General features: G+C 54.5%; 1 protein-coding gene across 2 annotated transcripts in view; it reads left to right on the top strand.

Annotated features, from left to right (window-relative positions):
* The window catches only part of SPTB (spectrin beta, erythrocytic), a 128999-nt gene that overhangs the window by 110074 nt on the left and 5318 nt on the right, over positions 1–13607 (top strand). For both annotated transcript variants that reach the window (XR_005790957.1, XM_040477387.1), the window contains exons 28-33: positions 885–1023; positions 1495–1579; positions 2412–2608; positions 2916–2965; positions 3457–3535; positions 12727–12977. Coding sequence is in view for 1 of the 2 variants with exons in the window: in XM_040477387.1 (XP_040333321.1) it covers positions 885–1023; positions 1495–1579; positions 2412–2608; positions 2916–2965; positions 3457–3535; positions 12727–12977 (801 nt within the window). In the remaining variant the exon portion in view is untranslated. The remainder of the gene's footprint in view (positions 1–884; positions 1024–1494; positions 1580–2411; positions 2609–2915; positions 2966–3456; positions 3536–12726; positions 12978–13607) is intronic.

Genomic DNA, 13607 nt, shown 5'->3' with positions numbered 1-13607 from the left:
CACTTCAGAGTGAAGGGAGCCCTGGGAGTGGCGAGAAAGACCTCTGCCATTCAGATCTGACGGCAGGGCGAGGACCACAGCTGTCAGTGAAAATAAGCACTTCACGTACCCGAAGCTGGGCAGGTCCGAGACTGTGCACTCTTCCTCCCAGTGCTGGGCTGGGGAGCTCAGGAAGGAGCTCATTGTCCATGAAAGGCAATGGTCACCAGCCCACCTCTGTCCCTGTGTCCTAGGGTGCCCATCCTGATGGCCAAGCCTTTATATTTAACATTGTTACCCTGAAGTAACTCACATACCGTATAATTCAGCCTTTTAAAGTGCCCCATCCAGGGGGTTTTTTTGCAACCATCACCGCAATCCAAGTTTAGAAGATTTTCATCACCCCTAAAAGAGACCCTGTACTCTTTAGTAGTCATCACCCCATGATTTCCTCCTCCCCCAGCCCCTGGCGACCACGAATCTGCTTTCTGTCTCTCTAGATTTGCCTATACTAGACTGCTCATAGAAAAGGAATTCTACATTATGTGGTCTTTCATGATTGGCTTCTTTCACCTGGCACAATCTTTCTAAGGTTCATCCATGTTGTAGGATGTGTCGGTACTTTATTCCTTTTTGTTGTCAAATAATGTTCTCAGGCTTCTTTGGGGGTTCCCAAATCCCCCGCCTATCCCCTGCCAACTGACCAACGGCAGACACCAGGGCATCAGTGTTCCTGCTGGGGCTGGGCTGCCCAGAGAGAGAGGAGGAAGTGTGTTCAGACTCTCAGGCAGGCAGGGGGTGGCCCTCTCCAGTCAGGACTTGGCATCAGGCAGGCCAGAGTCACCCAGAGTCTCCTTCTTCCCCTAAACTCCCTCCTCGATTCCTGACCCTCCCCCCTTCCCCAGGGACGTCTCCTCGGTGGAGCTGCTCATGAAGTATCACCAGGGCATCAAGGCAGAGATTGAAACCCGGAGCAAGAACTTTAGCGCCTGCCTGGAGCTGGGAGAGTCCCTGCTGCAGAGGCAGCACCAGGCCTCGGAGGAGGTGAGAGGGACAGTGGGGTGAAGATGAGCCCCTCCGTGTCCTTGCCCTCACTCTTGCTGGGCCAGACAACTTCCTGGGGAAGGTGCTGGGGGCCATGGTTTCTCTGAGGAGACTCCTCTTTCTTTCACTCATGGAGCATCAGGGCTGTGTGCAGGCCCAGGGATTAGAGCCTCACCAAACCCATCCAAGATTGGCAGCTTAGTAGTGGAGAGCAGTCTCACAACCCGCCTAACCAACCATGACATGCACACACGTGGGATTGGCAACACCCATTTCCTAGGGTGAGGCACATGTGCCTCAGAGAGGTTAAGTAACTTGCCCAGGGTTGCACAGCTGGCAAGTGGCAGGGCCAGACTTGAAGTCAGATCCATGTGACCAAACCCAGCATGCTTTGCAGGATCCATTTGCATACCATCCCAGACAGGGGAAAGGTTTCCCAAAGCCTGAGTGATTCTCCCTTCCTTCCCCCAGATCAGTGAGAAACTGAAGCAGGTGCTCTACAGGAGGAAGGAGATGAACGAGAGGTGGGAGGCCCGCTGGGAGCGGCTCCGCATGTGTGAGTACCTCTGGGACCCAGAACCTGGCGGGGGGAGGGGGTGCAGATGCCTGCTGAGGTAGGGGCATGGAGGGGTGACTTTCACTACCTGGAGATGAGCCCCCACCCCCCGCAGCACCACTCATCTGCAAGGTTCTGGGGTCCATACAGACCTGTGTGGACAGGCTGCTGGAAGCCCACCTCTCACCAGCCAGCATGCCTTCTCCCTGCTCGCCCTCGGGCTCGCCCAGGTCTGGGCAGAACCTGAGCTGGGAAGATGCTGCCACCTCGTGCCAGGCCGGTGTCCCTGTAGAGCTGTGATCTGGGGGTGGGGGGTGGTCACGGGGTAAGGCTCTAGAGCTTCCTGCATATTTGATCTGAGGCGTGTCAGGCACATAAAGAGCTCTGTCCTCCTCAGCTGGAGACAGGAGAGGTGGAAAACCCTGCCACTCAGGGAGGAGCCACACACAAGCCAGGAAGGCCTACAGGGCCCATGGCTGCTTGTGCGTGATTATGTGAGATAGCCGCGGGCTGGGAAGAGAGGGTGTTCAGGGCAAAAGGCTGCTCCTCAAGAGGAGACCTCTAAATTACATTTTGTTTTCAAATTCGAGTTCTGACTAACGTGTTTTTCAAATGTAACTCTGGGTAGAGATGAGGAAGGGGCCTGGTGTGGCGTGGGGATAGAGTGGTTTCTGGCACAGGTCACCACGGAGCAGGGTGTCCGCGTAATTCACCGGCACCCGTGCGGGCCTCCTGCCTGACCGCTAGCTCCCTGTCTGCTGAGCAGCCCCCATTGGGTGCTAACAGGCCCCTGGGTCCTGTGGGGGTATCTGTGGCTTGTTCCCCGTGGCAGTACTGGAAGTGTGCCAGTTCTCGAGGGACGCCTCTGTGGCCGAAGCGTGGTTGATCGCCCAGGAGCCCTACCTGGCCAGCCGGGACTTTGGACACACGGTGGATAGTGTGGAAAAGCTTATCAAGAGGCATGAAGCCTTTGAGAAATCCACAGCCAGCTGGGCAGAGCGCTTTGCGGCCCTGGAGAAGCCCACTACGGTGAGCTGGGAACGGGCGCTGGGAGGCTCTCAGCAGCCACGCCTGGGGGGGGGTGGTTATCTCAAGTCAAGAACTCTGAGCCCATTATTAGGCACCCATGGACAGTGTAAGAGGCTTGGCAAGGGGGAGAGTGGGAAGGAAATGGGAGAGGTAGAAAGTACTTTTGAATGTGAAAGGCAAAAGGGGTAAGTATTTTCAAAAGGAACAAACACCAGGTGTATTGGGAGCCATCTGTAGAGAAAGTTGGTCTAACGGCAAGCTCTTCTCTGTGACTGCTCTGATACTCTGGGCCTTTTTCTTCCCCTAGCTTGAGCTAAAAGAACGCCAGACCCCAGAGAGACCTGAGGAGGAGCCTGGGTAAGTATGGCGAGGGCCAGGCGGTAGACCCAGCAGGAGCACTCTGCCAAGGAGGATGGGTGGGAAGGGAGAGGGAGGGTACTTTTGTAATCAGAAACAGGCCCCCTGATGTTTTAATGGTGCACATGTGACCTCTCACACCTGGGCCACTAGCCAGAGAAATCTGGAGTGTCTGTAGCTTAAAGGCAGAGAGGAGCTTTTGTTTCCCTCGAATCTAGGGGTACAGGCAGAAATGGGTAGAGAGCAGCGGCTGCTGAAGAATCACCTCCCCTGCTCTGGACACCACCTGCACACGTGCCTGAGAGGCCATTTTGTGCACGACCATGTCCGTTTCTGAAGTATCTGCCATAACTCTTCAGATTAAGCAGCTCCTTGCTAAGTGCCTGTTGCCAGGAGGCCTGGACCAGGAGATAGCTGATGTGTGTGCCTTGGGGGTAGGTAGGCACGGCCTCAGGGAGGTGGTTTCTAAAGAGGGGCTGTGTCCTCTCTAGGCCTCAAGAGGAGGAAGGCGAGACAGCAGGGGAGGCTCCCCGAGGTCCGCATCGCGCAGCCACCGAGAGAACGTCCCCGGTCAGTTTCCTGTCTGGTTTGTCTGGTTCCTGGGAGTCATTGCTGCCAGAACCTGCTCATCCCTACTAGGCTCAGCCGAGGCAGAAGGCGAGGACAGGCGCACACCACCCAGCCTTCCAGACTCCTCCTTCAGATCAGTCTTCCTTTTTAACTTAGGTTTCCTCAATCTCTAGAATAATTGGCCTCCTTCCTTCAACCCAGAAGAAACTGACATGCCCGCCCACTCATACGACTCTATTAGCTTGGTATTATCTAGTCTAATAAATTTTATTGTATAAATACGTCACCATCTACATTAGGAGAAACAGTTTATCCAGGGAAGGTTTATTTTTACACATCATTCTTTTTCCCATTTTCCCTCTCAGTCCATCCTTCACACAGTAGGCCCTGAACACACACACACACACACACACACACTCTCTCTCTCTCTCTCTCTCTCTCTCTCTCTCTGCCTCTCTCTCTCTCTCTCTCTCTCTCTCTCTCTCTCTCACATGCACAAATAGACCATCTGATCCCGCCTGCGCCAGCCACAGACATTTAGGGCAGTGGAGCGGGGACAGCCACCCTCTAGCAGATCCCTCCCTCCTACACAGAGCCTCCTTCCTTTTGCTGCTCCCAGGCCTGATGCCTATGAGTCAGTGAGTTTGGATATGGAGCTGGCTCTGAAGCAGGAACAGACTTCAAGGAGCTGTGCAGGAGTGAAGGAGAGCACCAGGGCTTCTGGGTCACAGGGCCAGTCCCCCAAACTTGTAGGAAAGTAAGGTGCATCAGAGTCCTGGCTGGCGGAGGTGTTGGGAGGGTCCAAGACAAACCAGCTGCTGGAGGCTTGGGGCACATGTCTTCAGGAAGGAATAGGTCCATAAGCTGAAAAGACCCAGGGTGTCTGTACAGGGAGCCGGGTAAGGCTGCAACCTAGGTTTTGGAGAAATGCCCGGGGGAGCGGCTGAGAAGAAGACAAGACTTCGGCACGTGCCTTGCATGGCTCACCAATGCATGTACCCCACCTCTCTAGTTGCCCGGTTAAGCTTGCCTGAACCTTTAAGGGAAATTGGCATTCTAGGTGGAAATTTCTGATACGTGCACCACCCCAGAAAAATGCACATACAGTGATTATTTCCTGTGCAAAATCCCTGTCAGGTCTGTCAGCCCTTCTCACACCCCTGAGAGCCACACACACTCACACTCACACTCACACACTCTTCCACACTCTGAGCTCCCTCTGCTGCCTCCAGCCTGGCCAGAGTCCCTTTCTGAGCTGCACCAGCCCTTCATGTCCAGCAGAGGGCATTCCTGGGCTCCCAATGGAGGGTCCTTCCCAGAAGTGCCCTCTGAAGCTCCCATCACCGCATGTGGGATCTCTGGCGGACTTGGTCCCAGCCCCTTTTGCCTGAAACAGCCCCCGCCGGAAGGAGAGAGAACTTGAGGGCTGCCCGAACTGTGGACACTGGGGCTGGGACTGTCCGGCACCTCCTGTGCTTCGGCTGTGCGTCCCTGTGTGTCTTTACGTGCAGTGGTGTCCCCGGTCTGCGGGCTCCTTTGTGGCCACCTGAGCAACTCCATTGTCCGTGTCATGTACGTCTGTGCAAATGTAATTACGTATGCGTCAGAGCTGCCTCCATCCAACACCTGAATGTCCCTGGGTTTGGGGGAATAAAACCTGCTTGGACCTGAGTATCTCTGGAAGGTGGGAACAAACCCACATCTGAGACCCTTCCCAAGAGCCAGCCACTCCGTCAAATGGGAGGATGCCTGTGTTTGCTACAGGAAGAATCCAGATGGCAAATCAAGTGAATACCAGGCCTGAGGCCTCATGGAAACAAATTTCCTGCCGCTTCTCCTTTCTGAGCCCTTTGTTGGGTTTTATGAGGATCTACAAAACTCCAAGGGAGGGTGTGATACCCAGTCGGTCTTTGATATGAGGAGAGAGGAAAATGGGTCCCACGCAGGCTGGGACACCTTTTCAGAAACCACTGGCCTCTCCCAGGAAGGGCTGGTAGTGTGCTGAGCCTTCTCCCCGGCCGGGCCTGGGTTAGGGTGGCTCTCACGCTGTCCCATGTGTGTGGTCTGGTGTGGGTGCCCTGTAGAATCGATCCATGTGGTGCTGCTTTATGTGAAACCCATCACTAGTGCATGCTGGCTTCCTGCTTGGGGGAACAGATGGGAGTGGACCAGACACCTGCTACACACCACGGGTGGCCACCCTGCAGGCCCCAGCTCGGTACCCGCCCTTTCCAGGTGTTTGCAAAAGCACACGCAGACACACACACGGACTGGAGTGCATTCCACGTCCATCTTTTCCTCAAATACATCATTGTACAATTGATTGCCTCCCTCACCACCTTTCCACATCAGAGCACTTTCTGGTAAAAAAACTGGTCCTTTCATACAGGTAAGTATGTAAGTGTGTGCGTGAGGCCAAGCAGAAAAAAATAAGGTATCACAAAAGCCAAAACTTCTGGAGTGGAAGTCAGGACATTGGGTTCTAGTCCTTAATGCTGCTAGAACCTTCCTGTATGATTTTATACAAACCACCTAATCGTCCTGGGTCTCCTCACCCTTATAAAGCCCTCTTTGGGATTGCAGAAAGTCCAGAACGTTCCTGTATATCAACAGTATACTTAAATAAAGGGAGGGGCTGGGAGAGATGGGTTTCCCCACTTTCCTCTGGTCCCATCCTTAGTTCTAAGGAGCCTGTTAGCTTGTCAGGTGCTAGCTGGTATGAGGCTGGATGGGAAAGAAGAGGCAAAGGGCTGGGGTGTTTGCCTTTGTCCTTGGCTTGGGAAAGAGAGGCAGGGTTGGGCCTCAGCTCCTGCCAAAGTCTATGCCCTGAAGATGGCCCCGGGGCACTGGATGGGGGCCTGGCAGCAGGCTGAGCGTTCCCCTTCCTCTCAGTGCCTGGCACTGTCACCCCAGTACCCCCTGCCTGTATGTGTCCCTTCATCCTGGGGGTGGCTGTGGGAAGGGCCTGGGGTTCTTGCTAAGCATTCTCATCTCCCAGGCCCTGGGTGCCTCAGAATCCCCAGTGCATCTGCAGGGAGGTGTTGATTGTTGAAAGGTTGTGATTGATTTCACGGGGGAAAATGGTACTGCAGAGGATCCAGGTCATTTCAGATCACTCCAGGCTTAAAGGTCCCAGCCAACAGTGCTGGGATGTCTTCTGTGCATGGCATCCAGTTCTTGGCTTTGAGGTGGGAATTGGGGCCTGCTTGAGGAATTCTCCCAACGGGACAGCTGTGACAATGTGAATGGCATCCCTGAGAGGTACTGGTGCTCTGAGGGGCTGTGACAACAAGAAAGAGGCAGTCTTCAGTGTTCACCACGTGGTCGTGCCCTGTCAGCCTCTGGAACTTGAGGCTACTCTGGAAAGCAACTGCTGGGTGCTGGTCATTATCAGGTCCCTTCATCAGGTTGTCAGGAAAGATTCTTACCCAAGTGCAGCTCACAGACGTCACTCTTACCATGACCTTCCAAGACTGCCTGCAGCTGGCTGCCTGGGAGAGGACGGGCATCTCATTAGGGGTAAATGTGGGGAGTCTAGGTCCCTCGCCTCTCCCTTCCAGAATTTCAGAGGCTGCCGCAGCTTGAGGGCAGTAACCAGCGCTTGGAAATGGGAGGGACGTGCCCCAGGAGCTGAGCGGGCATACCTTTCAGAAGGTGCCTGGCTGGCTCCAGCAGCTGTCGCCCCTACCCCCACCACCCACCCCCCAGGCTCTCCTCAGAACAGCCCTCCTGGCAGGCAGCCTGAAGCTGTAATCAGCAACCAGAGGTTCCACGTCCTTGGATGGAAGGGATGTGGGGATGTGTGGAGCAGCTGTGTCTCTTCTTGCCCGAGCAAGTGTTCCAGTCCTTTCTCCCCGCCCCGTGAGGCCCAAAGGAACTGCTTGCTGCTTCAGGCATTTTTCAGCCTGTGCGAATCCTATTTGTTCCTAATGAGCAGAAGGGACCTGGAAAGGTCTCTGTTTTCCCCTAAACCTGGGCGTGGCCCTGTCTCCCCAGGATGCCTGAATCAGTGGGTGTGGGGGGCGGCGGGGAGGGGTCTGCCTACAGTCTGGCACTGCACCCTGATACTCCAGGCTCTTTTTGGACCTGTGTCCACCACTGGGTGTGCCCAGCTTTCCATGCTTGGCCACATGTGATCTTCCTGGCCTGGCTGCTCCAAAGGCTGCCTCTGCATTCTTCCTTCCAAGCTGTGTTTCAGAGCATCCCAGATACTGATGGACTCAGGACGAACTCCGTTAACATTGGAGGCATCTCAGAAAAGGGGTTTGAAGCTGCCAACTTGACCACTGGGCGTAAGATCGGGGGGGGGGGGGGGGGGGCAACTTCTAACTCTTTAGTCTTTCCGAATCACAGCAGGATGGAGGAGCCACCAGCTTCTCCAGGGCAGGTCCGGAAGAGCCGGTGGTAGGAATGGTGAAGACCGCTCCCAAGGAAGCCTCCCATCCACGAGGGCGGTGGACCAGGTCCTCCCCTCCCTGTTTGAGGGGACCCTGCACACTCCCCTCTCCTTTCCCCTCACTTCACCTGGTGGCTCCTCCTGTCATCTTCCCTGGTTTCCCAGTTGTCATCTCAGATGGACTGATGGCTCATCCCATCTCTCCACCCCAGCTGCTCCTGCCTTCCCTCTGGAGGCATTTGTCTCTGCTCGCCCTGAGTTCCCATCTCTTGATTTCTTTGGCTGCTCTCAACTCAACAATCTTTTTCTTCTCCTGCAAACAGCTGTCTTCTGAACAGTCTTCCCAACCTGCCTGCCCACAGTCCTTCCCACCCCTTACCCAGAAGACAAGCATCCAGACATCAGACACTGGGGGAGAGTGCAATTCTCGGCTGCAGAAGTGGCCAGCTTCCCTCCACCCCAGTTGAAGCACGACTTGGTTGCCTAAGGCATCCAGCAGTAGGTGTCGTCCAGCACCAAGCCCCTCTTCTGGCCCGTTCAGGTGTTTTCTGACTCGTCTTACAAATGTAGAGCAGGAACCACATTGGGTGCTCTCCTCTGGAGCAACAGTACCCCGCCCCTTCTGCAGCAGGATTCCGTAGGAGGAAGGGACCAGACAGCTCTGCTTCAACTCCTCACTCACTAGATGTGTGGCTGAACAAGTTACTCCTCCCTGAACCCACTTTTCCGAATCTGTAAAATAGGGATAGGGATGATACCTGCCTCAGACTGTGAGGATCGGAAGAGAGAATGTAGGTAGAACATGTGGCACCTAGTAGATTATTTCCAGTCTTCATTTTTTGTCTGTTCCTCACTACAGTCCTTCATCTTCTTAAATGAAGCATCCTCCATGTGAATTCTAACACCCATTGCCAGAGCCCTCCCAAACCAGCCTTCCTGGAGCATCTCTCCCTAGATATGCCTACGTATACACGCTGGGCTGAGTCCCTGCCATGAGATCAGCAGGCAAGACGATCGCACCACAAGGAGGAATGGCCTCTTCCTGGGTGCACCCTCACACCCTGGTTCTCGCTTATCAGTATCTCCTTTAGGGACAAGCCCCCTCACTTGCGTTTCCTTGCTTGTTAATACATCTGGGCTCACTGCGCATCTTCTAGAAACTCCAAAACACCCTGGGGTCACAGGCCAGGTTATTTTTCTCCCGGGGACTGGAGTCTTGGTTGTCTGTCTGCTGTCTTCTACACCCCCGTCCGGGCATGGAAGCACACCTCCATCTCCTTTAGTCCAGAGCAGAAATGCACCCATCTTGTCCCCCTTCTTCTCCTATTCTTGAACCTCCTTGTGGAGAAGACCCTCAAGGCTCTGCCTACTTCCCCTGCCCAAGCCAGCTTCCTAGGAAGGCAATATGCTAAAAAGTCAAGCTGAAAAGACCCTGAAAAGGCGGCCATTTCCTGCCCGTCAGGAACCCGGGCCTCTCCCTGTTTGACTGCAATCCTCAGACATCCTAAAAGCCTCTCCTGCCTGTGCCTTTCCTCCCCTGATGTCCCCTACCAGCAGCCAATGCTGCCTGCCCCCTGCCCTCCTCTGACCTCATGATCCCAGCAGCCGGCTCACACGCCCTCCTCTCAGATGCCCCTGCTTCACCAACCTGTTCCCCAAACCTCCATGCTACAGGCAGCACCCTCCTATATCCCAGCCCCCGCCTTGGCCCATTCTCCTGCAGGCTGTCACCTCCACCTAAAGTCTAGACTCCCAGCTGCTCCAGCCTGACACCTAGAATTTCCTCCAGTCCCCCTCTTTGAGTGTCCCCAGCTCCGGTGGGTGGTGTCTCCAGGCTAGGCACCCTCAGCACTGTAGCTATAATCTGTGCATCTTCCTTGTGATCTAAGGGCTGAAGCAGCAGGCTTTCCACCTTACAACACAGAGGACAGAAGGGACTCTCAGACCATCTCTCCAGGGCCCTTCGGTAGAACCTGCCTCTCCCTACAGCCACACAAGTAGCCGGCTCTGGGCCACAGCCCCTCCCCTGTAGGGCAAGGCAGAATCTCCATATGAAAGTATGGCACGGTTTTGGGGGGCAGTAGCAGGACGACAGTCACCACCTCCCCTCCCTTCCCCAACTTCCTTTTAGAAGACAGCACGAAGATTTCCTCCTGGAGCCTGGGAAAGGAAGGTCCCTCTGGCCAAAACCATGCCCCATCTTTCTCATCTGTGGCTCCTTCCTTAGCCCAGAAGAGCAGCGCCGCCAGCTCTGGGCCTGGGAGGCAGCCGGCAGCCGCCAGACACTTCTACCCCTCACCCTCACCCTCAGCTCCTTCTCAGCCTTGGCCTTCAGGGCAGTCTATTCCACATGAATAGTCAAGGGCACAGAAGAAATGTTTGCATACATTGGAAACTCCCATTTTCTAAAACCCGTAACCTGGCCGTTTAACTTTTGATCACACAGGCCAGGTCCTCTGTACGTACCTGCTAGGGGATGTGGGTCAGGCACTCATTAGGAGGAAGCAGAAGAAAGGTTGAGATTAAGTTGGGAGGCAGTCCTGGAAAAATCTGCCTTTTTTTTTTTCCAGAGACAGTTCAGAAATGTTAAGAGAATGTAAGTATAGTAAGAATATGTGGACAGTGCCTAGTAAAACCAGTCCTAGGAGGGTAGAGGCTGAGAGGCAAACGTGGCAGAGGGTCTTCTCTGACACCCCATGGCAGGTGCAGGGAACACTCTGGCCCAGGATGAAGGAGAGCAGTGCAGCCAGATGGAGAGGTAGGGGGTGGAAAGAGGCTTTACCTTCTGCATTAATAATCCGCCTCCCAACCTTTATACCCAAGTCAGAGGTTGGCTTGATTGAGTCCAAAGAAAAAGCCCAAACCCAGGTTCCCAGGCTCATCCCTGCCAACTTTGCCCTTCTACCCTGCTAGATGACCCAGGCAGTGCTTTGAGGCCTCTAAATCCCTGTGGCCAGTGCTAGCTCACTGCAGACACTTGAACATACAAGTACTGCAGATGTGTAAAGAGGAGTGTGAACCAGTCACAGCGCTCAAGGGGCTCTAAGGAAAAGATGAAAGACCTAACAATGTGATAACAACTCAGGTTTTCTAATTCTGGAGTGCATGCTCTTTTGATACCTGTTAGCTGTGTGACCTTGGGTAAGTCACTTAACCTCTCTGAGAATAGATTTCCTTGTAGATTGAAGGCAGTAGACTAGGTTAGTGGTTTTCAAACTTTTCAGTCATGTTATCCTTTCTTTAAATGAGATCTTACTGGACCGCCAACTTAAAACTGTTTATTGGACCGTCCTAATTTGATGGAATACAAACATGACCAGCTTTACCCTTCCTCCAATCACTGCCTCAGACCTCTCCATTGAGCCTCTCCTTCCATTCCTTCGTACCATCTCAGGCAGTCCTTGGTCACTTCCATCTGCTGAAAAGCCTACCCAGTCTGTTTCAGTTTAAACCTTCAATCTGCTATCCAGGGTAGTGTCCACATTCTCTCATCCTCCATTTCTCTGTTTCAGGTTTGATCCGTGGTCTAAAGGACCCAAAATGGGGAGCACAGGGTCTCTGCTCTTCTCTGGCTCCTCCAGGCCTCCACCTTCAGTTGTGGGGCAAGAAGTAGGGAGTAGAAAAGGGGGCAGTCTCTACTGCGTGGGGAGGTTCTGATCCTCCTGGGTGATGTCCTTGGTCCTTCAGGCATCCAGACGAGGCATAGGACCCTTCCCACCTGGTGCTGTAAGGTCTCCAATAGTCAGGCCTTGGAGACAGGGTCCTAGCCAGATGGCTCAAGCTAGGCTGCCTGCATTGGTGCCCATTTGGCACACACTCCTCTGTGCCCTACCTGGCAGGGAGAGGCTGGCTGCCCCCCTGCTACCCTCATCCATCCGCCCCTCTTCTGCAACAGGGCACAAAGGCAGATCACCAATGCCTCTGCGTTGGTATAGGTCGGCTCCCCTTCTCCTGGGCATGGAGGCCCCTCGTTGGGCTGGGTAGGGGCAGGAGCACCCCACCCTGCAAAGGGAAGTGCAGAGAGGTGAAAGCCACAGCTTTTCCCTGGGGCGATGGCTCCTAACCTGGGGATTCTCCACTTCAGCTGCTCATTAGAGAGCATGAAAAGCTTATTCAGAAATACCAATGTGCTGACCCCACTCCAGGGTGTATTTTGTTGAAGTTGGGGACTGTAGAAGGCAACCAGGGTTAGGAAGCACTGCCCTACTCGCAACAAATCCCTGTCCAGTGCTGGGAGCAGGGCCAGTTGGTCCTGCACCTTGACCCAGGAGGATCTAGGTTCTCCCTTTGTAAGGTGGTAGGGGGACTGAGGGCCTGACCCCTTAGCGCTCTGGGGCCTTAGCCAGAGCAGGTACCAGCAGAGTTCCCATTCAACGCTCCAGTTGAATAGCACCTTTCTTATGCAATCTTGCCAGAGCCTATATACAACTCAGTTGGAGTCGGAGCACCCCTGCTGAAGCAGGGGTGGGGGGCCTGGAGCCAGCAGTGATCCAGGGCTTTGCCAGCTGCATTGGAAACCCCCAGCAGTGAAATCATCACCTAGGCCCCTCAGCTCATTCTAAGAACCTCCTGTCACTATGTTGAAAGGTGAGGGAGTGGGAATGGAACCAGAGGCATGGGCGGGGTCTAAGAGAAGCAGACCAGGTGGCTCAGCAAGTCAAGGGAAAACCAGGAGGCACACAGCAGTAAGGAAGCAAGGTCAGGAGGGGACCTCAGACTTCCCAATCCTGCCGAGTAGCCACCCCTGGGTCTGAACCCCCAGCAAGGTGTGCTCCTCCCATATGACCCTGAGCAGGGGGAAGAAGAGAGGCAGTGGCCTCAGGACCTGCAGCCGCCACCCCCTCCAGGGCCACAGGAGGAGAAATCCAGTGGGGATGAGAGGCCCACCACCGAGCCTCTCTATAAAGTCCTGGACACGCCTCTGAGCGAGGGTGACGAACCTACAACGCTGCCAGCCCAGCGGGACCACGGGTACAGTGTGCAGATGGAGGGCTACCTGGGCCGAAAGCATGACCTGGAGGGGCCCAATAAGAAGGCATCCAACAGGTATGTGAGGCAGGGGCCACCTGCTGGTGGGGGGGGGGGGGGGGCGGCTCCCAAGGACTTCTCCACCAACAGAGCCTCAGCAGCATGGGTATGTGTTGGGAGAGAGGGTGCCCTTTGTCTCTGGTCTGAGCACCCCTTTGGGCCAGCCTAGGGGCTACTTGGCACGATGGGAAAAGCCTAGCTTCAGTTCCAGTCCTGAGTTCAAATCCTACACCCTCGTACAAGTTACTCAGCCTTCGTTTCCCCGTTTGCAAAACAGGGATAACGATGATGATAGCATGCCTCTTGGGTACAGATACTGAGCCTGACACAGAGTAGGTTCTCAATAATACTAGTTTTTCTTAATCCAGGGCTGGGTAACAGGTAGGTACGTCTTGGCAGTAACAACATATCCTTGACCAAGTCCCACTTTTTAACAAATCTGGGCCTCAGTTTCCCCCGCTGTAAAATAGGAAGAATGGGGTTGGCATACATGCCTTCTGGAGGTCCCTCCCAGTGCTGTCATACAGCAATTCTGTGACCCTGAGGAACTCATTCGAAGGCTGTGCCCTTTCTTGGCCCTGAGGCAGTTATGTCCTTGAATTCGGTCTGTCCAGAGCTGCTTCTACCCAAGGTCCCTGGGGGCCTCTG

The sequence above is a fragment of the Herpailurus yagouaroundi genome, unplaced genomic scaffold (genome assembly GCF_014898765.1).
Source record: "Herpailurus yagouaroundi ecotype Mexico unplaced genomic scaffold, PumYag 141, whole genome shotgun sequence".
Lineage (NCBI taxonomy): Eukaryota > Metazoa > Chordata > Mammalia > Carnivora > Felidae > Herpailurus > Herpailurus yagouaroundi.
Note: the sequence above shows the minus strand (reverse complement) of the source record. Positions and strands in the feature narration are given on the sequence as shown.